At 29.9% G+C, this 26,024-nt stretch overlaps 2 protein-coding genes across 2 annotated transcripts in view; one reads left to right on the plus strand and one right to left on the minus strand.

The window, feature by feature from the left end:
* The first annotated feature begins 1,619 nt into the window (after positions 1-1,619).
* LOC135925338 (natural resistance-associated macrophage protein 2-like) lies at positions 1,620-16,642 on the plus strand. The gene is made up of 4 exons (XM_065460608.1): positions 1,620-2,203; positions 13,266-13,660; positions 14,803-15,020; positions 15,264-16,642. Exons 1-4 carry the CDS (start codon positions 1,780-1,782, stop codon positions 15,994-15,996), a joined length of 1,770 nt encoding a protein of 589 aa, XP_065316680.1. The 5' UTR covers positions 1,620-1,779; the 3' UTR covers positions 15,997-16,642.
* Positions 16,643-16,800: 158 nt separating this feature from the next.
* Positions 16,801-26,024, minus strand: part of LOC135925337 (aryl hydrocarbon receptor nuclear translocator 2-like) — a 37,118-nt gene continuing 27,894 nt past the window's right edge. Inside the window, exons 15-17 of the mRNA XM_065460607.1 lie at positions 18,470-18,636; positions 17,843-18,119; positions 16,801-17,701 (exon numbers count right to left, since the gene is read on the minus strand). Coding sequence (XP_065316679.1) covers positions 17,235-17,701; positions 17,843-18,119; positions 18,470-18,636 — 911 coding nt within the window. The 3' untranslated portion in view covers positions 16,801-17,234. The remainder of the gene's footprint in view (positions 17,702-17,842; positions 18,120-18,469; positions 18,637-26,024) is intronic.

Below are 26,024 nucleotides of genomic sequence, written 5' to 3' on the forward strand. Positions count from 1 at the left end.
CTATGCGCCCCTTATCAAAGAAGCTTATTTCATAAAAGATTAAAGCATAATCGTATTAAGCTCATTAAGAGAAATCAAAAAATGTTAATATTAAGTTTATAAATAATTTTGAGATTTGGTAAAAACAGTTAATTTCTTCTTTTTTTTGGACTAAACTACGCGCCCCCTATCAAAGAAGCTTATTTCATAAAAAATTAAAGCATAATCGTAAGCTCATTAATAGAAATCAAAAAATGTTAATATTAAGTTTATAAATAATTTATAACTTATTGAGATTTGGAAAAAACACTTAATTTGTTCTTTTTTTGACTAAACTACGCGCCCCCGTTAAATATACATTATTTTTAAAAAATAAATACAGAATCATGTATAACTTTTTAAGGAGATTCAGTATTATTTATTTTTTTTAAAAAAATATTATTATTATCAAAAAAAATTTTTTTTTGACTAAACTACGTGCCCTTACGCGCCCCCTATCAAGGAATCTTAATTAAAGCCTAATCGTATTAAGCTCATTAAGAGGAATCAAAAAATATTAATATTAAGTTTATAAATAATTTATAACTTATTGAGATTTGGAAAAACACTTGATTTCTTCTTTTTTTGACTAAACTACGCGCCCCTACACGCCCCCGTTAAATCTACATTATTTTTAAAAAATGAATACAGAATCATATATAACTTTTCAAGGAGATTCAGAAAATGATATTATTTGTATATTTAACGGGAGCGCATAGAGGGCGCGTAGTTTAGTCAAAAAAAGAAGAAATTAAGTGTTTTATCCAAATCTCAATAAGTTAGAAATTATTTATAAACTTAATATTAACATTTTTTGATTCCTCTTAATGAGCTTAATAGGATTATGCTTTAATTTTTTATGAAATAAGCTTCTTTGATATGGGGCGCGTAGTTTAGTCAAAAAAATTTGTTTTTTCAAAAGCCCACTAGGTTATAAAAAGTTTTAAAATATAATATTAACATTTTTCCATACTTTTTAATAAGCTCTATATGATACTACGTTCATTTTTTATAAATTAAGCTTTTTTAATAGGGGGCGCATAGGGGCACATATTTTAGTCATGTAAAAAATTAATTTTTTAAAAATTTTACTATGTTACCATTTTTTAAAATAAAAAAAAACATTTTCTGCTTTATCTTATGAAGCTAAATACGATTCTATGCTAATATAATTTAAATTAAGCTTCTTTCATAGGGGGCGCGAAGTTTTCGGGGCCGCGTATTTTAGTCATGCCCCAAAAAATGGTTGGTTTTAATAAAACAATGTTAGAATTTTCAAAAAAAAGTTAATTTTAAAAAACAATGTTAAAATTTACAAAAAACAGATTTGTACAAAAAACAAGGTTAGATTTAAAAAACAATTTTAGGATTTACAAAAAAAGATGTTTTCAAAAAACAATGTTTGAATCTACAAAAAAAAGCTCCATTTGGGGGCAGCAGCCTAAAATTTTATATTTACCCCCATTTGGAGGAACCTAGATTATAATTTTCTTATTTACCCCCAAATGGGGGCAAGCAGCCTAAAAAATAATTTTCTATGGGGCGCGCAGCCTCTGCCTATTAAAACTTCTGATTTTTTTAAATTATAAAATTTTCCTAAAATTTGAGCATATTTGTAGATTAAGCTTTATATTTCAGTTCTAATATATTAAAAATCTACAGACTTAAAAATAATTGGCTACTTAATTTAAAAATCTTTTATAGGTAAATAGTTATTACCTTTCTATTTTTTTAGGACTATCTTGCCAAAGAATCTAACAAATGAATAAAAGCTCTCTCTTCACCGATAACTATATAACCAATGTTAAACCTGCAACAATGGTTATACACGAAAAGCCTACTTTATCACATTCAAATATTTCTCAAAATGAACAAGAACAACCTTTCTTGTATTGGAGACACTTCAGTTTCAGAAAGCTTTGGGTTTTTACTGGCCCTGGCTTTCTCATGAGCATAGCCTATCTGGATCCAGGGAATATAGAATCCGATCTTAGATCAGGTTCCCTAGCTCAATATCATTTACTATGGGTTCTTCTCTTATCTACCATTCTAGGTTTGATTTTTCAAAGACTAGCTATACGTTTAGGAGTGGTAACTGGCCAGGATCTAGCTGAATGTTGTGGAAAATTCTACAAGCCCATTCCAAAATATTTAACCTGGGTCTGCATTGAAATTGCCATCATAGGTTTTGCCATCTAGATTATAAATATAATTGATTACTTTTTTTAATGAATAAAACAGAATTTATAGTAACCATATTGGGCAACATGTCACTTTCAAAATACATAATGTTATATTTTACAACTAATTGTTTGAGCAACATTGTCGTTACTATAAATATAGTTGTACAATATCACTTTTTGGAAGCTAATACTATATTGCCATTATTTGATATTGGCCAATTACCAATCTGATATCATTAATATTATTAGTTCATAAATACTTTAGGTTGCCATTTTATTGGATTGGTTTAAAAAAATTAATAATATTGTATATGTCAATAACTGACATTTTAAAAAAAGGAAAAAAATATTGTTCATATCCAATCTGATATAAAATATTGGTATAAACATAAATGAGGTTTTAAAATAAAAATTAGAGATGTACCAAATATTTATTTTCCACTTAACTGTTAAATACAAATCAATTAAAATTTATGAATAAAATATTGGATGCGTATTTGTCAAAAATTAAATTTTTTAAATAAAAAAAGTGAAAAAAATTATGAAAATAAGAAGCCACATAAGGAATTGAATATTTTCAAATAAAAATTGTAACCTATTATATTTTTTTAATATATAAATTTGAGCTCTGCTTATCCAAAAGCCTGGAAACCAAGCCAAGCAAATTAAAAAGAATTATACTAGACTAAGCAAAAAATTTAATGAGCTGGCCTGGGCAATTTGTGTGCAAATAAAATAAAATATTATAATTATTTAACAAGTTTTTTATGGATCCAATTTCAATAGCAAACACAATTGATTTATATAAAAGGTTTATTAGAAAGAAATAGATAAATATCCTGCACGACAGGATGGAGCCTTCAATATAAAGCTGTTACAACATTTTTTGAATATAGAATAACCTATTTTGTATGCCCTTGGAGAAATATCATATTTACCTGAAACAGATATTTCATTTGAAACTGATATATTATATAATTTATTCATTAAAATGTATTAATAAATTATTTATTACAAAATAATTTTTATTTTTCAAAAAAATGGATTTGGCTGAAGTTTTGAGAATTGGGAATATTATTATATTACAGCTTAGAAATCCAAGAGCTAATATCGAATAGGTATTTCTAGAGATTTATGTAATTGTTGAGGTGAAAGCATAATTATATGATTTTGAGATTCACAAGCCTCAACTTTCATCGACAAACAAATCGTTCCAATATTAATATTGACTCAATTAAGGATTGCCAAAAATTAGCCCTTTTTATTCCACTTTTAGATATAATTTTGACTCAAATCAATGAACGATTTGTGATTTACCATTTGGCTTAATTCAATTTACAACTATCTCTTATAACTCCCACTGATTTGAGGATATATCAAATCTTGTTATTGACAAACTAAATATTTAGCTAAATTTTATTCACAGGTTATAAATGTATTTGAAGGCCAATTAATTTCAGAATTTAAATGGTATGAAAAATTCATTTTTATAGATAATCCTCCTGAAAATACAGTGAAAGCTTTGCATCATTTAAAATATATTTATAAGTTTTTCAAATATATTAAAATTACTGTATATTTTGGGAATGATACCAATTAGTATAAGCTTCATTACAGAGAATAAAAACATATATCAAAAGTACGACATTTTAAAATTAATTGAATAGACTAGCTTTACTCATCGAGAACTAATCCTGAACACAGAACTGGCACAATTGCAAAGAAAAATGAATTTTCATTTATGAATGATATTTTGATTAACTTTTTAAATCATCATAAAATTTTTAATTTTATTGTGATTTACTTTACATAACGGTTTATATATCTATAATATTTATAACTAGGGATGTACCGATATTTTATATCGGATCGGGCTGATATTTCACTCATTTTAAAATATCGGTTATCGGCAAATATAAAATTTTCCGATCCGATCCGATAAAAAATGGCGCTTTTAACAAAAATAAAATATTATAAAATTTAAAAAAAAAGTTATATCTAAAATGCCATCTATTTTTATAAATAAAATCCAAATCCATTTTTATGTTTAATTTTTTTTAATAGTAATAATTAGTTAATAAGCATTTTGCCATATAGTTATTTTTTTTCTCATTCAGTTAAAAAAGTGTTCAGTAATCTCTTCGGAATCTGTTTTTAGTGATGCTAGCAGTGGCCCCTACACTTTTTGAGAGAATGAAGCAGAATACCCCCATGAAAAGTACCCCCCCCCCCTCCCTTCGAAAAAATGATAATTATGACACCCCTAAATTTCAAAAATAATTTTTATTGCATCAATTTTTAATATATAATATAAATAAAATGCAAAAAATATAACTTTATAAATATTATTTTTAAATTAATAATTTAGATAAATTAGGGGAAGAGAAAGCGAAAGAATTTATAATTTCATCAGTATTTGATTGTTTAAATAAAATTTTTTCCATTGATAATATGGTTAAATTATTGAGAAAAGAATCTTTCATGGTACTGCGCAGTCTTGTTTTAATTAATTTAATTTTACTCATGACTCTTTCGGCAGTACATGAGGTTGTGGGAATGGTTAATAAATATTTGTATAAAATTCTTAAATTAGGGAAAGCAGAAAAATTTAAAAGTAAACGATAAGGTAAAATAAATGAATAGTTTTTCCAATCTGAATCGTAAGTCCCTGAATTATCATCATCATCAGAAGTAGCTAAATAATGTATTGGTAAAAATATTTTAATTAAATAAATTTACAATTCTCAGAATCTGACAAATCTTTATATTCTTGAACCTCTAGGTCATGAGTAATAATTACATTCCCCATTTTGGCCATCTTATAAATATTTCTAAACTTCAACATTTCTTCGAAAATTTGACTTGAATTTAAATTGTAAAATTCACAGATATCCTCGATATCTTCTTTAATAATTGATTTTTCTGCCATTCCCTTTGGCGTAAAAAATGATGTTTGATGTAAAAATTTCATGGAATCATCATTAAATCTTTCGTTAAACTGTATAATAATTAAATCGAGTGCAGCATAAAACACACCTATTTTAAAGCTAAAAAAATTTCTTGATGAAAGTATATATATATCTCTCCTTTTTGGATTGTAATGTTTGAAGTCTAGAACTTTCAAAAAAGCAAAATGTAGATTTCTCTCCTCATAAAATCTTGCGCCTTTGAAAAAATATCCAAAAATTCAGTGTTATTATCTATTAGAATAAAAATAATTAAGACAATAATTTATACTATACTTCCTAAATTAATCAAGCAATCTTTTGTCAGTTGAATTTGATTTATTGCATACCCTATATCCTTCGAAATGGTTTGCAATTTTGTACAAGCCAAACTTGTTATCAACAATATTTTATCCAAAACACAAAGTGATAAGATTAAATCAAATTTTTCTATTCTAAAGACTATAGCACTAGCCATAGTGGAAGTGGCAGGATCTTCAGAATCCTTTAAATTTGTTAAAGCTGCCCTCAAGGCATGATAAAGTTGAAAAAAATTTACAATAGCTATATATGACGATAGCCAGCTTCTAAATAAAAAAAACATTTAAAATTTAAATAAATAAGGAACTATTACCGAGTGGTATTCTTGACGCGTAGAAATCGTTGCGATTTTTTCAGATCATTACACTGAAATTTTTTGAGTACCTCATATATTTTTACACCATTAAAATAGACATAAATCTCATCTAGTATTCCTAGAACATTTCGAAGTTCTTTAATTGATTGGCATAATTGAACAACGATTAAATTTAATCGATGACAATAACACCAAATAAAAGCTGCCTTTGGCGCCTCTGCTCTAATCAACTTGCACACCATTGATTCTTCCACTCATGTTTGAGACGCCATCATAACTTTGCCCAACTAGATATTCAAGGGGTAAATTCATCGAGCCAAGTTTGGATATTATATTATGCTTTATATAGAGACCTGTGGTATTTCCCGTACAATATATGTCAATCAGTCTTTCAACAGGTTTCGACGTCTCACTATTTTCATCATATCTTACTATCAAAGCTATTGCTTCTGATTTCGAAACATCGTATGTGCCATCAACTATGATTGAAAAGCACCTGTTAAATGTAATCTCATTTTGAATTTTTTTTATAACCATATTTTTCAGGGTTTCAATGAGAATGTTTATGTTATTATATGATAATAGGTTTGAATATAATTTCGTTTTTAATCCCTTATTTTTTTTATCCTTTTTTCTTTCTTCATTTTGCTGTATATACATTTTTAGTATAGGTTCAGAATCTGCAATAAGCTTAATAAGGGCCATCATATTGCCTTCTTGTTGCCTGTTCTCCCAGAAGGCTTGGTTACGAGATATTAAATAATCTAAACATCTTATTATAATTCTTATAATAGAACGGTTATTATCTACACATTCTTTCTGAGGTGTTATAAATTTTAATATCGAATTTTTATTATGAGAAAGCCTTCCATAATCGGCCATCATATGTGCCTGTGAAGATTCATGCAGAATAATATCACGATTAAAATTTTGCCATTTATCTAGACCTTCACATGTCCATTTTGAATTTGCGTGTGGACCACCAAATAAGAGACATGTTAAGCAAAAAACTTTATACATTTTAATACTATAAGTAATCCAATTTCTAGGAATTTTGCTATTATCAATATTGGTTAATATTTTTAGGCATATTTTAAAATTGGAAAAATAATTTATGACAAGAATTTTCGGATAACAAATTTACTAAACATCCACCAAAATTTCCGTCAATATATTAAATTAAATATTAAGTGGGGGGGGGGGTATTGTTACATTTATAAACCAGAAATCATATGATCATGATGGATGTAAAAAAAAGTACCCCCACTCAAATTTACTGAAGCAGTTGTTTCTGACTCCCCCCCCCTAGCGTTGTAGGGGCCCCTGGATGCTAGTGATATTGACAGTCCCCATCACTGCAGACTGATCTCTGGTAAATTGGAAATTTTGAGTATCACGTCGATTCGGCGCGGAAAATTTGGCGCATCGTCAATTCAGCGCGGCGACAATTCGGCGCGTATCTAATACAGTTGCAATTTATTATAAATTTATTAGTATAAAAAAAGGATGATTAAATAGAAATGATTTTGAATGTTGATCATATTAATTATTTCTTCATATTTTTTTTACAAAATCAATAAAAAAAAAATTAACAACCAATATTTATACCGATTTCCTTGCTGGACCAATTTACCACATTATAAGGTAGGGGAGACTGGGGTTAGTCGAACCGATTTTTATAAAATTGGCTATAGCTCCTGGTTTTTTAGATAATATAAAAAAAATATGCTATTATTTATGCCAACTAATGACAAATATCAAGTTTGTGCATAGAACACAAAATATTTTATATTCTAAAAATTATCAGCAAAAGAAACAAAATTGAAAAAATGGCCAACTATTTTTGAAGGCAATGATTTGATATATTTCTAAAAACTTCATGGAAATGATTAATAATTTGTGCAAAAATAAATATTTTTTTAAAATAAAAATTTGATTTTCAATAATAATATCTAAAAGTTGATGAAAATAGGTGAACTAGATTTATTTAACTTTCTTTTTATTATTTAAAACCTCAAATCTTCTAGGGAATTTGAATTTAAAAACATTTTGATTTAATTAAAGTAGTGCAGGGGTCAAAAATTGGTATTAATTTATAAATCCGGGCCAAAATAAAAAAATATGGGCTGGCCATTATCATTACTTAGCTTATAACAATACTTTGCATAATATCACAGATACTAAATATCCAATTCGTTTATTTTAAAATATTGTTTTGTTTAATTTTCACCAAACCTGGATTCGGAATAAGGCCATAACATTATACTTATATATTGGTTAGGATTAATGAATAATAATTTAAAAATTTGGTTCGGTTTAATATAAATCATTAGTTATTATTCATAATTTTGTTTAACAATTTTATTTGGAAAAATATTTCATAGGAATTTATTTTAATTTTGTTGATTTTCTCGAAAATTTTACATATTTTATTTGGAGATTTTTTTTCCGAAGATTTTGGTTTTTTCCTATTTTGTTAATTTTCTAAAAATAATTTAATATTTTATATGGATCAAAAATTAGGGGATTATTTTCCCGGGAATTTTTTTTCCGGGGAATAAATTTCAGAGACCTGCAGGCCCGGCCCTAAGCCCGGGCAGGGCCGTATTTTAAATTTTTTAAATATACCCGGGCCGGGCCTAAAAAATTTTTTTAAACATATCCGGGCCGGGCCTAAAAATTTTTTTTAAAACTATATCCGGGCCGGGCCTTAATATTTTTTATAAAAATTTTTACATTATGAGTTAATGGTTATAAGATTATATTATATTATAGTTATGATTAATATAATATTGGGTGATGGTTAACACTACCTAACAACCCACAGATCGATCTAATTATTAATTTCCTGCAAATTTATTCAAAGTATTAATATATTTTTTTATAATTCATATCTAAATTTTTACAACATATTTTACCAAAACAATCAAATAAAGGAATATCTTAAATAAGCCCCAATATTCAAGTATTATTAATATATTTTTTTATAATTCATATCTAAATTTTTAGAATATATTTTACCAAAACAATCAAATAAAGGATTATCACTTCTTAAAGTTTGTAATTGATTTTACTTAATATAAAGCATTTTTTAATTGAAAAATTTGTTTTACACAAGTATCATTTTATTTCTCTTTTTCTCTGTCCCAAATTCAAGCAATTACGTATGTAGTCAGGGACAGATCGCATAATGACGGAAAACTATATAAAAGATTATATTAAATTACAAGAGGCTCAGGAAGTAAATGAAATACCATCGACCAGTCAAATTACGACTGTTGTTAAACAAACTGAATCGTTTTATGACAAATGGGGCGATGGTAATTCTGGTAATATGTCAATACCCGATGATGAATATTATAATTACATAAATAATAGATAAAACATTTAAGGTGGATAATTTGTTAGAGTGGTGGGCGGCTCATCAAAGCGAATTTCCAATTTTAGCAAAATTGGCAATTCCTGCTTTAAGTGCAAGCTGTGAGCGGAATTTTTCCACTACTGGGAGAATTCTTGAAGAAAGAAGAAGTAATTTTCAACCTGAAAAGGTAGATATGCTTCTCTTTCTTCATGATAATTTGTGAATTTTTAATATCTTTTTGAGTATAGGGTTTCGTCAATCATGCTGGTTTTTTACTTTGCAAACTGTCAAATATTTATTGCATTTATTATATTTACCTTGAGCCATGAAAGTTTTTAATCCAACATTTTTCATTATTTTTTTTACAATATTATATAATACAATTATCTTCTTTTGTTAAAAATTTATATTATAAAATAAATTATATTAATATTGTGCAATTAGATTATATTTCCAAAATACTATTTATTATACATGCATTTTTTTAAATAGCGATTTATTTTTATTTTATAAATTAAATACAATATATTATATTCTCAAAATATTTTCCATTTTTATAAATTAAATATTAGTTTTATTTTTTTTAAATGTAATATAAAATATAGTATATGACAAATATTATTACCATTTTTATGAATATTAGTTTTATTTTTATAAATGCAATATAAAATATAGTATATGCTCAAAATATCCATTTTTATAAATAACAGTTTTATAATTTTTATAAATTCAATATAATATTCTCAAAATATTAGCTTTTTACATGCATTTTTTAAATAATAAGCGATAATACTTGCTGAAAAATATGGTAAAATACCTCATAGGTGAATTTTTGTATATACCAGGTCGAATATAATTTAAAAAAATTCCGAGCCGGGCCTGAAATTTTTTTTTAAAAAAATATCCGGGCCAGGCCGTAAAAAATTTTTTTTTTAAATATCCGGGCCATGCCTAAAAAATTAAAGCCGGGCCGGGCCGTGCAAATGGTACCTCTGCAGGTCTCTGATAAATTTCCTAGATTCAAAATTATGTTAAATCTTAATTCCTCCTTTTCCCTGTGACTGCTTTCCGCCATCAATCTAAGGTTTTGGGCAGTGGCGAATATCAAAATTCTTGGTAGTTCCGGTAGCAAATGCTTGCTATCATATTGAAGGAATGACAACCCCGAACATGTTTTTCTATAGATATCAGGTAAATCTAGATCATAACTGTTTGTCGGGGTAGGTAATGGAGAACCCATGAGCGATCTAGCTTGCTGGATGGTTCGTTTTATTGACGTGATGGGCGGAAGGGCAGCATGAAGGGATCGGGAACCCTCTATTTCAATGCTTATAATTTTTTGAGGTGTATCAGTCACCTCAATAGCCCGTTTTTTAATGTTATTTAGGCATTCGGTTTTTAAGACCTCTATACCATCTATCACATGATTATGATTATCAATATGAAAAATTACCTCTTCATTTAATGTGTGGCATCGTCCTTTGTGGTAGGTCTACCTTCCAATAATTTATAAGTCTCTACACATTTCCATATTGTTTTTTGATTTATAATTCTTTCTTTCCTGAATATGTATTGATCATGAACTAATTGTTTTGATCCACGTTAACTTATGACATAATTTAAAGGCATTCTTAAAAATAAAAGTAAACTATAATATAAAAAATTATAAATGATATACAAAAATAAGATTATTAATATTTACCTTTAAATAGGAATTCTCAATTTACAATGATTAAATTATGGAAAATAAAGATTAAATTACGGAAGGAAATGAAAAATATTAAAGTTTTTTTTACAGACTTTTAAAATGAAAAAAAAGGACAAAATTTTAAGATAAATAATTCTATTTATTAATTTGTTGTTATAAAGTTAAGCGGGGAAAAAAAGAAAAAGGAGATTTGGATTTTATGTTTAATTTAGATTATAAAATTTATTGAGAAAAATAACGATTGAATTCTTTAAAATTATTGAACAAAAGGAATAAATCCGAAAATAAAATATATATTAATTTATTTTTGTTTCTAAAAATAGGCGGGAACAAGGGGAATTAAGATTTAACATAATTTTGAATCCGAAAATAAAATATATATTTATATATTTTTGTTGTCTAAAAATAGGAGGGAAAAGGGGGAATTAAGATTTAATATAATTTTGAATCTAGGAAATTTATTCCCCGGAAAAAAAATCCCCGGAAGATTAATTCCCGTAAAAAAAATCCCATGGAAAAAAATTCCCGAAAAAATAATCCCCTAATTTTTGATCCATATAAAATATTAAATTATTTTTAGAAAATTAACAAAATAGGAAAAAAAATCGCCCAAAAAAAATCTTTGGAAAAAAAATCCCCAAATAAAATATGTAAAATTTTCGAGAATCAACAAAATTAAAATAAATTCCTATGAAATATTTTTCCAAATAAAATTGTTAAACAAAATTATGAATAACAACTAATAATTTATATTAAACCGAACCAAATTTTTAAATTATTATTCATTAATCCTAACCAATATATAAGTATAATGTTATGGCCTTATTCCGAATCCAGGTTTGGTGAAAATTAAACAAAACAATATTTGAAAATAAACGAATTGGATGTCTAGTATCTGTGATATTAAGCAAAGTATTATTATTAAGTAATGATAATGGCCAGCCCATATTTTTTTATTTTGGCCCGGATTTATAAATTAATACCAATTTTTGACCCCTGCACTACTTTAATTAAATCAAAATGTTTTTTAAATTCAAATTCCCTAGAAGATTTGAGGTTTTAAATAATAAAAAGAAAGTTAAATAAATCTAGTTCACCTATTTTCATCAACTTTTAGATATTATTATTGAAAATCAAATTTTTATTTAAAAAAAATATTTATTTTTACACAAATTATTAATCATTTCCATGAAGTTTTTAGAAATATATCAAATCATTGCCTTCAAAAATAGTTGGCCATTTTTTCAATTTTGTTTCTTTTGCTAATAATTTTTAGAATATAAAATATTTTGTGTTCTATGCACAAACTTGATATTTGTCATTAGTTGGCATAAATAATAGCATATTTTTTTTATATTATCTAAAAAACCAGGAGCTATAGCCAATTTTATAAAAATCGGTTCGACTAACCCCAGTCTCCCCTACCTTATAATGTGGTAAATTGGTCCAGCAAGGAAATCGGTTTAAATATTGGTTGTTAATTTTTTTTTTATTGATTTTGTAAAAAAAATATGAAGAAATAATTAATATGATCAACATTCAAAATCATTTCTATTTAATCATCCTTTTTTTATACTAATAAATTTATAATAAATTGCAAATGTATTAGATACGCGCCGAATTGACGTTGCGCCGAATTGTCGCCGCGCCGAATTGTCGCCGCGCTGAATTGTCGCCGCGCTGAATTGACTATGCGCCGAATTGACGTCGCGCCGAGTTTTCTACGCCGAATTGTCGTGCGCTGAATTTTCCGCGCCGAATTGACGTGGAACCGAAATTTTGATATTTCTAAAAAGAAATTTTCGATATATAATTTTAAATATCAATTTAAAATTTTATAATATATTTGTTTATTACTAATTATGTAAATAGATTAATGTTATTACTTATTATATAAATAAGTAATTTATCAATAAAAATATTTTATATACTTTTAGAATTGCAATTGAATTGAATATAAACTATAACTGATCATTATAATATATTTAAATGACATATGTTATGGTATAGTAATATTATAGATGTTATACTAATAAAAAGTATATTAAAAATTAAAACCATTGGTATCTTTACAGAATACAAAATTAGATATGATATCGAATCGGTTATCGGCCGATATCAATTCAATATCTGGAGTATCGAATCGGATCTGCCTCCAAAAAGTGGTATCGGTACACCCCTATTATAACCATATTATATTAACTTACCATTTTTTATTTTCTAATATTATGTTAGAAATTATCATATTTAATAAAAATGGTTCTAATAAATTTTTAATGTTTAATGCTCCAAATATAATCATTTTAATATAAAAAAATTACCCCCCCCCCCCTGCAAATAAAAGTCAGGCAGAATTGTCATTATTTAATAAATTACTGACTAGTAAATTTTGATTTACTTGTAAATGTATTAGGCTCAGATATGCAGGAAGTAGTTGGCACTGCCATAGCCTTTTATCTCCTTTCGGCTGGTAAAATTCCGCTCTACGTTGGAGTTTTACTCACTATAGTTGACACGCTCACGTTTTTATGCCTCGATAGATACGGTCTAAGGAAACTCGAGCTCTTATTTGGAACTCTTATAGGTGTCATGGCAATTTCTTTCGGTTACCATTACGTCATAATAAAACCTAATCAAGCTAAACTCATAACCGGCTTATTTACGCCATCCTGCGGAGATTGTAGTCAACGGGTAATTTTGCAAGCCGTGGGCATTGTTGGTGCAGTCGTAATGCCCCACAACCTTTATCTGCATTCAGCCCTGGTTAAAACTCCTCGTGGAATATTAACGAATGGAAGCTCCCTCGGGGTGAGAAATAATTTTATATATAAAAGTTTACTTAATACCAATTTCGATATTTACCAACCATAGGATTTATTGAAAAAAAAACGATATTTTTCAAGATGCCTTTATACCTTATATATAGAAGAGCATGGTCCGTCAAACCGGACCGATTATTTAGAATTAGCTAAGTATACATACATTATTTTATTAATTATGTAAGTTGTAGCTTAACTATGTTACGATGCTTGTCCAAATATGGTGAATGTTCATAATAAAAAACAAAAATGTCATAGAACTCAGAAAATTATGGAAGTCCGATATTTAGTTTTACTAATTTTAATATAGTATCCTGACCACCTTACAATTTTTATAACATTAATTTAAAAAATTCGGCGAGAAAATTCCTATGTTGAGCTAGGATGAAGTCAGAACATACTAAGAGTTTCTAACCGAACCCAGTCAAAATAAGAATCAGAACCGTACTCATAAAGTTTTTTGTAATCAGATCTAAAACCCCTTGTATAAAATATCCTGGAAACCAGTTTTAGCAAATTTAAAAAGATGAACCTCTTTTTGTGATTTAATTTTAGAAATTTTAAAAATAATGAATATAAAATTATTATTTTTTTAAAATATTTTATAAGGAGGATACCATTGGGATCAAATTTTTTTCCTCAATTTATTTTTACTTTCTAATACTAGTTAATAGCAATTTGATTGGGACTCAAAATTTTAGTCAAATTAGGGAGTTGCCCGAATCATCAAGAGCCCAAATTAGACAAGTTTTTACTCTATTTAAAATTTAAAAACATAAATAATACAATTAAATAAGGAAGAGAAAAAAATACTTGTCAAATTAAATTTTACAACGTAATATATAACGTTTTAGCTCATATGGTTTCAGAAACAGTTTATTTTTTTCAAAAATATAGTGCCATCTTTCAATTTAGTTAGCAGGGTAAAACATCACTTGTTTCTATTATCAGTAAATTTGTACTGCCCAGAACCAAGCCGAATCACTGTCCTGATTATAAAAAATGATGGTCCAGCCTGAAAAAACGGAACCGTTGACCTTCTCTAAGTAATATGACATTAAAGTTTGGAATAGAAAAATGCATTTATAAAAGTTGCTTATACTTTACTCACCTCAACTTTGTATATTATAGATGAAGCAAGCCAACTTTTACCACCTCGTGGAAGCTGCGATAGCTTTGACATGCTCCTTGATTATTAATCTTTTCGTCACTTCTGTCTTCGCCGAAACCCTTTATGGGTCAACTAATTCTCACGTGAGAGCATATTGTTTTAATAGTACTTCTGTATTTCCCGGTGCGCGTAACTTGTTTCCTTCCGATGAATCTCCAGTTAAAGTTGATTTGTTTAGGTAGGAGGTTAATCAGATAATATTACTGATTGATAACGTATATACGAAATAATCAAAATGTATTGATATCCCTCTGTAAACTTTGGAAGGAAAATTATCAATCTAAACTTGATAAAATTAGTTTTTTTAAAGGCTTTATGACTAAAATTCATATAAACAAAACAATATGTAAATAATCTTATAGACATAAGAATTTAACCAATCAAAAGAAAATATGTTTTATATGTATATAAAAAAATGCAGGGGCGCTGTATTTTTAGGGTGTCGATTCGGGCCTCCTTCTCTGTACATCTGGGCCGTGGGTCTTTTAGCCGCTGGTCAGAGCTCAACCATGACCGGCACTCTCTCGGGACAATACGTTATGCAAGGATTTTTAAATCTCAGATGGAGCCGCGCCAAGCGGGTAGCTCTTACTCGATGCATAGCTATCTTACCCACCCTCATACTGGCTTTAAACGAAGATATAGACTCGCTCACTGGCATGAATGACGCCCTAAACGCCTTACAAAGTTTTCAATTGCCCTTTGCTCTCGTTCCGTTACTCACTTTTACTAGTCTTCCCACTATTATGGGTAGTACCTTTGTTAACAGCGTAGTCAATAAAATGTTCGTTGGTGTTGTCTCATGCTTAGTGCTGGCCATTAATTTTTATTTCACATCCACAATCATACGGAGTTTGTCGGACAAAAGCTGGTGGATTTTAGCCATCGTTTATATTCTTCTAATCTTGTACGTTTCGTTTCTAACGTACCTATGTTACTACAGTATTTTTTCGCTCGCTAGAATATCTTTTGATTTGAATCTAATTAATAACATCCGATCAATTAAAATAAAGGACACTTTTAAGTTCATGGTATGTTGTGCATTAAAGCCTTCTGAACCGTTAAAAAATCCCATTATTGACGAGGATTTTCTAGATAAAAATTATAACGAAAATTTGGGACGCAGAAATGATTCCAGTGAATCCTCGATATGATATTATAACTCATCTATAAAAATATTAGACATAATTTAAACTAATTTATAATAAAATAGCTCATTGATATTATACCATGTGTACTGTACAGCACTAACCAGGAATTTTTACTTATAGAGGCAGCGAGGGATGTTATTGTTTTTTTAGTAGTAGGCTTATACCCAAATTTAGAATTAATTTAAAATAGATTATGCTTTATTTTATAGAAAATTCTTTGGGGGAAAGGGGGAATATGTTTAGAAGGGATAACCGCTATACGATTCTGGTTTGGATAGCATAAATTTCATTTATTTTATTTTTTTCTATGTAATTATATTATTTATAAAATTTTGGCAAATTTTATTCATTACAATCAATTTTGTATGTGTTTTTTTCTTTAACAATATAAAAAAGTTTCATATTTTCCTATATTCTTTTTATTATTTATTACATACTAGGACTTATGATTCAATTTAAATATTATGTAAAGTAAGAATATTTATTATTGTAGGGATTAATGAAATCAGTTAAAAATTTTATAAATAAACCCTGAAATAAATACTGATTTTTAATATACCATATTTTAAGTCTAAGGGCAAAAAACATCATTTTATTGAAAAATTTCTGAGACGAGGAATATTCTATATATTAATTAAGTTACATGCACATGGAACATGCTCAAATATTATATAAATAAAATAACAATCATACAGTTTAAATTATGTATTTTATTGTCTTGTAAAATGATATATAAATAAATGAATTATGTCACAAATTACAAAAAAAGAATAATTGTAGTGAACCGTTAAGAAATATAAAATAAGGTGTAATTTCAAGTTGAGAAAATTATGAGATTAATATTAAATGCTAAGAATTTTTTATAAACAACCAATAAAATATATAAACTTGTCTAATATTTTGGTAAAAAAGCCGTATATTATTTTGTGTATAAGAGAATTCAACCTTCATAAAATACAATTAAATTATATTTGGCCAAATTGTAAAACGTTTATATTTTGAATATAAGATATGTTGAGTAATTACTTTTCATTTCTTCGATGTTGAATAATTAATATTCAAATGATGTAATTTATTTAAAAGTCATCACTAAAAAAAATAATTGTGCGCTATTAAATTATATAAATAATGTATGAAATACGCTTTTTAATGACTATACCTTCAAATCCCTAAGCCATGACCTAATGCAATAAGTATTTACGATATCTCGATAATACTATATCTATGCGTAAAAAAAATATTCACTGGAAAGTCGAAAACATCATAGCCGAAAGATCGTCAAAATTTGCGGTATTATTAATGTCATTGATGTTAGAAGAAGGTAAATGGTTTATATTTTGATTTAAAAAACTGTTCATTTTATTTGCACTCTGCTGATTTGGGTGGTCAAGGGGTATTGCCATGACCGATTGAGCGTTGTTATAGAAGGATGTTTCAGCGGAAGGTTGAAAACCTTGGTGGTAAGCGGTAAGACCTAAAAGCGAGTGTGGATATTGATTACTTCTTTCTGGGATGGAATTGTTATTATTAATAATGACGGTTCGACTCGGATCGTTGTTTTCTACTATCACGTTATTCAATAGTCTGTCATCGTTTGAAATAATATTTTGAGGATGGGAAAAATTGTGATGGTCGGCCCATGGGGTACTAAGGTTTGTGTAAGGATGAAGATGATCTTGGTCTTTAATCTGATCGGCATATTTTTGATCTGTTTTTTTTAAATAAAACAAAAAAATATATAAGTTTGGTTCGATGGCTAATCTAGATTTATTAGATCTTAACCCAGTTCCTTCATATCAAATGAATTCAAGTAATAAAATGAAGCTTATTTTAAAAAATATATAAAAACCTCGAAAATATTTGTTAGGTATATTATCTTCTCCCTCCCCGGTTCCAAGTTGCGTGGTGATATGCTGTAAATTTGTGTGTTGTGGCATGTGAGAAGGGTAATTGTTGGAAAAGGATGGGTTTGAAAGATTGAGATTATTAATATTAGAATTGCTTATTTCCGAATAATGTTCGGAAAAGAAATGGGATATATGTTCGGGAACTAATTCGTTGGGTATATTTTGTAAATGATCGATATTATGCTGATGCAAGTCGTGAGAAGGGATATTTTTAGAGCTCTTTGATATACAATATATTATATTAATACTATGAGTGTACTTATAGAGATAAATGCAAAATAGCAAGGATCATTGGAAATTCACTAATAATGAAAATTATAATGAGTTGTATTAAGAAAGAAATTTTCAGTAGAGATAATACGCTATTTTTTTTATGACAAGCAAGTAATTATGAATAGAAAGTATATAAATCAATTAACATCAAGTTAAACAAAAATTCATTTTAAAAATATATATAAATATGAAAAAAGGTCATAAAAAATGAATGATATTCTAAGAATGTAAAACTAAAAGAATTATTTTGAATAGATGATATAAAATCGAAAAGATTAAAGAAAATAAAAGATTACATATTCGTAGATTCTGTCAACGTTTCCTTCCACACATCCGGAAGTGTAAAAATTTTGGCGGGAATTCCAATCACGCGATCTAGAATGATAATCGGTATTATCCGGCTGAGTCTGAGTGCTGCCAAACCAAGGTTCTTGTTGATCCACAAAATCGTTCATGGAAATATCTGAGATAAATTAACATATTGAACATAAAAAAGTTCAAATATTTTGAGTGGAAGCATAAATATAGTAGGCCGGTATGATAAACCATGACCAAAACGTGGGAATTTATGAATAAAATTGTTATACAATTTTACTGATGTAATATCTTTATTCATATTAAAGAGGAATACCTTCATATTTTTATTAAAATACAAAAATCAAATTTACAATTTTAAAATTTTATTTTGATACTATTGATATTGGTATAATTTAAAAAAAATGACAAAACACTAAAATATTAAAACAACTATATAAAATTACTAAATAAATATATATATTAATAGTATCGAAGGCTCTAAAAAGAGCTTAATTTAATAATGAAAATGTACATATAAAACAAGTATAATTGTGTTTAAAAATTTCCAATTAAAGTTTTTGTTTAAAAAATAAGAATTCGCGATTTTCGTTTGTTATGCTAAATAATTTTCGTGATAAAGTTTTAAAAAAAATCTATGTAGACTGTGAAAAATTGCCGTTAGTTGAAATGACTATTGATTGAAATATAAAGTTATTTAATTTTGAATATTTATTAATTTTTTTATTTTCACCACAAGTAAGAGGGTTTGTATTAATTGATGAAGGAAAGGATGATACAGAGGTTGTATCCCAAATAAGGGATTTCCAATTGGACCAGGGGGTGCAGGTTAAGCCGTCGGGTCTGAGGCCGTCCTGTAATGAGAGGTTGGTAGGTTCAAGGATGTTGGGTATTTTAGCCTTATTAGAAGTGTTATGTATGATTTTATTAATTGCTTTATGCCGGAGATGACGACCTAGGCTGCAGGTGCAGTTTAGAACATGTCTGGCGTTAGGTTGAACGGGTAGGCTGCATTGGTGGCAAGAGTGAATGTGTAAGCGAGCATCCAAGTCTAAAGCCTATAGTAACTCTCAGTTGGTCATTGGTTAAGAGATTATCTAAGGTTTGGCTTGGAAGTGCTTTGATTCATGCCCACCGTATTTATCGTTGTTTTGTAATAGTTGTATATCGCGGATTTCGGTAGGGTTAAGACTATTTTGTAATTTTTTTAAGGTTTCGATAATAGATTTCGGTAGGAAATGTATAACCGTCTGGGGTTAGGAGATTCCATCTTACGATTGCCGCTGAAAGAAGATCATCATGGGGAGTTATGACTGATGAGATCGCAGAATTGAGCGATAGGGATTTGATATAAATAGAGAAAGGGAAAGTAGTTTTAAGGGGATCAAGTCGATACCACCTAGTTTAGCGGGTAATTGGGCAAGGTGCCAATTAAAGTCTGATAATGAAAGGTTGAGGATCCTTTCTACAAAGGTCTTTAAACGAATATTGTGTTGAATGAAAAATTTTGAGGTGAATGATGAGGATGAGTGAAAGAGATGTGAGATTTTGGGAAGATATAAACACTTTTTTAATAAGTAAAAAAGCTGGTGCGATGGAATGTGGTTGATGAACTTTTCCAAGTTTTGCATCTCAGAAAAGATTTTATAGATAATTTTTTCGGATATAATATTATTAAGTAATGGGGAGCTCAAGAGTTGGATATCTTCTTTTTCGATAATAGTGTATTCTTTAAATAAATCTAAGGGAATCTCGGGGTTGAGGAAGCAAACTTAAGTTTTAGTTTTATTTAATTCTAAACCTATTTTAGAGCACTCTTTGGAGGTAGTTAAGGGCTTTGTTTATTTGATGTGGATTACCGCAAAGAGTGCCATCATCAAAGTACCATAGGTTTAGGTCGAGATCAAAATCAAAATTGTGGATAGCTAAGCAGAAAAGAATATGGCAGAGGGGGTCGCCCTGTTGTACTCCCTCTTCAGAGTATATAACGCTACCATTAAAAATGAGGGTAGTACTATTGTTATAGCAGTTAATGAAGCGCGAGTATTGGAGGAAATTATCGAAAAAAGATTCGAGTGCCGAGGAACGTGAAATTGTATTGAAAGCGTTCTTAAAATCGATTTTGCATAAAACAGAGTTTATTGGTGGATATTGGAGGTGGATACGTGGGCAGTGAGAGGCTATATCTACGCTTCCTTTAGTTCTGCATCCTAATTGATATTTGCCAAGCAGGGAATGAGTATCGGATTATTTTTTTTGCTATAATAATAGCTATCAATCGTCTGAAAAATGAACCGATTGCGATTGGTAGGATGCCTCCATTAGGTTTTTCAAAAGCTATCAAATTAGCTCCAAATATAATTTGATGAGCTAATGTGGGAATATCTTTAGTAGTTATATTAATAAGGAAGGTGGTAAGTGAGTTAAAAAATATTGGAATTATGAGATTTTAAAAATGTTTGGAAGTAAGGAGGTCTATAGCCATCCGGTCCAGCTGCTGAAAATTTTTTAAATTCATTTATTGTATCGCGTATATCTTGGTTTGTTATTATGAATGGGGGGATATTAAGTGGTGGGTTTGGTAAGCCAACATGTTGGAGATGAGTGATACTAATGTATAAGTTGTGATTATGAAAATATTTTAACTGAGTTACTCGCGTATTTAATATACTCTTAATGATTTAGAGCTAGAGTGTAAAGGAATAAAAATTAACTATTTTACCAATAATTATTTTCTGCTCTATTGAGGAAAATAGGCAGAAAATATACCAGATAGTAGCAAAGCATATTTTAGTCAGTGAAAAAATCCGAAAAATAATTTTAAAAAAGTTATAAATATCAGCCTTAAGTATGTGTTCTGGTTCAACTTATTTTTGATAATTTAGGCTAAACAGCATTTGAAATAGAACATATTTGGTATGTTTTAAGTATTTGGTGGCATTTTTTATTTTGTTCCTCTTACTTTTTAAGCTGTTTAGTCGAAGCTATAGATGGCTAAACAGCCAGTTGTTTGGAAATATGCTGAACCAGGACACAGCCTAAAAGATCTTTTAAAGATGCATTTCTATCGTATTGCAAAAAAATCATCGAACATAGATTGTTTCGACAATGACTGACACAAATAATATTCATAATTAAATACCAAAACTCAGAAACTTTCTAAAAGTTTTCGCCTTACATATTAAATACTGTCTAGGATCTTAAGTGGTGGAGATCCTATAGATTTTTTGTTGATATTACATAATTCTAATCGTCAATATATTATTTATTTAAGCTTAAAAATCATATTATAATATTAATTTTTTTTCATTAATTTATTTGATTTGATATTTAGTAATAACTAACAACAATATTCAAATATATAATTGTATATCTTTTTAAATGTATTTTTCAACAATAACAAATTAGTGGATATTGTTGTATTATCTAAAAATACAAATTTTGGAGGTACATACGATTTTATCATTAAAATATTTTAAATGAAAAAATTTCCAACTTTTTCTAATCTAAACTTTTTCTAATTTTATTGGGGCCAAAAGAGGAACACACTTTCTAGTTAAGCTTAGGAAAGGCCACAAAATAATTTTTACTTTTAAACTGTTAAGAATTTGATTCTTACCAGCAAAATGTTATAAGTACATAAAAGAATGCCTTCACATAAATTTTTCTACCATTCGTCCGAGAAACCCCAGTTTCATATTATTCTTTAAATATACACATGTATTATATATTCGATTATAAATTCAAAAGTATTTTCATTATTTAGGATCTCTAGACTCCAATCATTGAAGGTGAGACAGCCCTAATCTTTGAGATAGACAAGTATATAAGGCTACAATTTTAATAATATAATTTATAAACTTGAAAATATAATTTTTAAAGCACTTCTTCTTCTCCGTTTTATGGCGATTTCCAGGTTTACCCAGGTAGGCCAGTTTTCCCTCTGATTTTTCTTTTCCATTTTTGACGGTCCTGAGCATCAATACTTGTAAGATTCAAGCTTCTCATATCCGCCGCTATCACATTTGTCCACGTCATCTTGGGTCTTCCTCTAGGTCTTGATCCTCCTACTTCCATCATTGTGCATCTCTTTACCCAGTCATCTCTTGTCAGACGTTCCACATGCCCAAACCATCTTAGTCTATTTCGTCGCATTACCATACCAATCATTTCTATACCTAATCTTGCTCGCAATTCCTTGCTAGTTTTTCTCTCTTCTCAGAGATACCCCACACATCCATCTAACCATCCTCATCTCTGTTCTTTCTAATTTGGCTTCGTGAATTGCTTTCATTGCCCATGTTTCACCGCCATAAACTAAACAACTCCTCACGCAGCTTACGTAAACATTCCCCTTTAACTTCAGAGAAACTTTTTTATTTGTAAGAATAGATGACATCTCTCTGAACTTCTTCCAAGCTTGTCTGATCCTTGCAACAACAGCAGAATCTACACCACCATCTGCGTTTAGCATATCACCTAAATAACAAAACTTATCCACTTTTTCTAGGGTTAACCCCATTGCCAATATCCAGACCACCATTTTTTAGGTTATCATTATTATGTATCCCTTTCATGCATGTTTTACAAATAAAGGTCATTCTTTCTAACATCAAACTGCCTTTTTTCCCACTACATCTTTTATGTACCCATTTCTGGCATCTGGTGCATTGGATAGAATTTCTAGCAACTCCTTTCCCACATACACCACAAGGCCACTTACCTGATTCTTCTATCTTTAGATTTTCCCCACCAATCATCACCTTTGTTTTTGATGCATTCATTTTCAGGCCCTTTGCTTCCATAGTCATCTTCCATTTACTAACTTTATCCCTCAATTCTCCCTCACTGTTTGCCATTAATACAAGGTCATCTGCATATAATATCTCCCAGGGAAGTCCTTCACGCATTTCTCTAGCCACCACATCCATTACTAAGATAAATAATAATGGACTCAGCACGGATCCTTGATGAAGTCCTACCTTCACCTCAAAGCTGTCACTATCACCATGATCCGTCCGTACTGCTGTTTGTGCTCCAACATACATTGCCATCACTGCGGTAACTAACCATTCCTCCACACCGGATTTTCTCAAGGCCCATCTTGTATTCTCACGCGGCACCCTATCAAATGCTTTCTCCAAATCAACAAACGCATAATAGAGTTCTTTTCCTTCGCAAGATACTTCTCCTGAATTTGTCTCACCACAAAAATTGCATCTGTCGTGCCTTTTCCCGATGTAAAACCAAACTGCATTTCATCAATTTTGATTTGTTCCCTTATCCGCTTTTCTAACACTCTCTCAAATACTTTCATTGCATGTTCCAAGAGTTTAATAGCTCTGTAAGACCCACAATCTAAAGGATCACCTTTTCCCTTGTATACTGGGATAATTATACTTCTTCGCCAGTCCTCGGGAATAGTACCTTCTGTGACAATCTGATTTGCTAAATTCATTAACCATTCAATCCCTAAATCATCAGAACCTTTAAACATCTCTGATACCACCATCGTTAAACCCGATGCCTTCCCTTTCTTCATCTTTTTCACTGCTCTCCTTATCTCGTCCTTGCCAAATTTACACCCTGGACCTTCTACCTTTGCACAACTAATATTATTATTCCATTCATTTTCTTCATTCAAAAGTCCTTTCATGTAAATCTTCCAGGTGTTCTTAATACCACCACTATCAATCGTCATTTTTCCTTCCATATTTTTCAAACACTTTACACCTATCACATCCTGCCTCTGTTTTGCCATTCTAACCATATTTCCAATTCCATCAGCGCATTTCATTTCTTTAGCAAACTCGTGTCTTTTTTCTTCTTGAGCCTTCGCTATTAATTTCTTAGCATTTCTTTTAGCCATCTTGTAAATATCATTATCACTATTTTCTTTGCTATTATACCATACTTTGAAACACCTCCGTTTCTCATCCACGGCTTTCGCTACCTCTGGGCTCCACCACCAAGTCTCCTTATGTCTAGGCGGCCCTTTTGTCCATCCACATACCTCCTCAGTTGTCATTACCCAAGCTTTCTTCATGGCTTCCCACTTGTCATTCACCCCAGATGCTTGTGCCACCTCCGCCTCCCTAATCGCCAATGCCATATTGAAATGACGTCTAGCATTCTCCTCCTTCAATTTCCAAACTTTCTTTTAGTGACCCTGGCACCTTTAAGAGTGAGATCTCCTACAACTAGTCGATGCTGATTTATACATTCCTCTCCCGGTATCACTTTCACATTTTATATTATACATCGATCACATCTCCTTAATAACAAGTAATCCACAACACTTTTGGTACTACCCGACTTATAAGTCACCAGCTTCTCTGATTCTTTCTTAAACATTGTATTACAAACAATCATATCCATAGCATCACTAAATTCTAAAATCCTCTCTCCTTCCAAATTTCTCATGCCGTAACTGAACCCTCCATGTACTCCTTCATAACCCTCACTACTCGCTCCCACATGTCCATTCAGATCGCCAGCCAGGATAATCCCCTCTTCATTTGCCAGTCTCGATGTCACTTCCAATAGACTGTCCCAAAATACATCTTTCTCTTCTTCACTTCTTCCAACCTGAGGAACATATGCCGAGATCATATTATATAGCTTTCTACCAATAATCATCTTGATAACCATTATCTGGTTGTCTAGCCTTCTCACTTCGACTACTTTGTCTACCAATTTCTCCGCAACCAATACCCCAACTCCAGCCTTACCATCATTACCTCCTTGCCAAAAGAATTTATACTTTTCGCTAGTCTTGCCAATCATTCTGGTCCCATTTCCTTTCCATCTAGTCTCCTGTATGCAGCACACATCTATATGTCTTCTGTGCAATACATCGACGACTTCTCCCGCTCTTCCCGTCATACACCCAACATTCCATGTCGCGACCCTAACTCGATCACCCGTAAACTGGTTTCTCCACTTTTTATTAGGTCGTTTATGGCCGTCATAGGTTTCATTTTCATGAATAGTGGTTCCACCAGGTTTCCCATCCTTCTTTTTGTCGTAGGCGGATGAGGAGGCCCACGGGGTACTTTGGGCTGTACCCCGCCCATGCTTTGTTGTAACCATAGGGAAATTTTTGTAGCATGGTTTTTACAATCGGATGCCCTTCCTGACATCAACCTCTTTAAGTGGTTTTTACACCCCGTCGAGGAGACGGTGATCCTATTCTAGACCCAGATCACAGGGAACCTTTTAGACCTCCATTTGCCGCCAAAAGAGGTTGCCACTCCCCCGCCACGATGAGGCTGAAGGTAGGATTCTTACCAGCAAAATGTTATAAGTACATAAAAGAATGCCTTCACATAAATTTTTCTACCATTCGTCCGAGAAACCCCAGTTTCATATTATTCTTTAAATATACACATGTATTATATATTCGATTATAAATTCAAAAGTATTTTCATTATTTAGGATCTCTAGACTCCAATCATTGAAGGTGAGACAGCCCTAATCTTTGAGATAGACAAGTATATAAGGCTACAATTTTAATAATATAATTTATAAACTTGA

This window comes from Gordionus sp. m RMFG-2023, chromosome 2, assembly GCF_954871325.1.
Source record: "Gordionus sp. m RMFG-2023 chromosome 2, tfGorSpeb1-WG-v2, whole genome shotgun sequence".
NCBI lineage: Eukaryota > Metazoa > Nematomorpha > Gordioida > Chordodea > Parachordodidae > Gordionus > Gordionus sp. m RMFG-2023.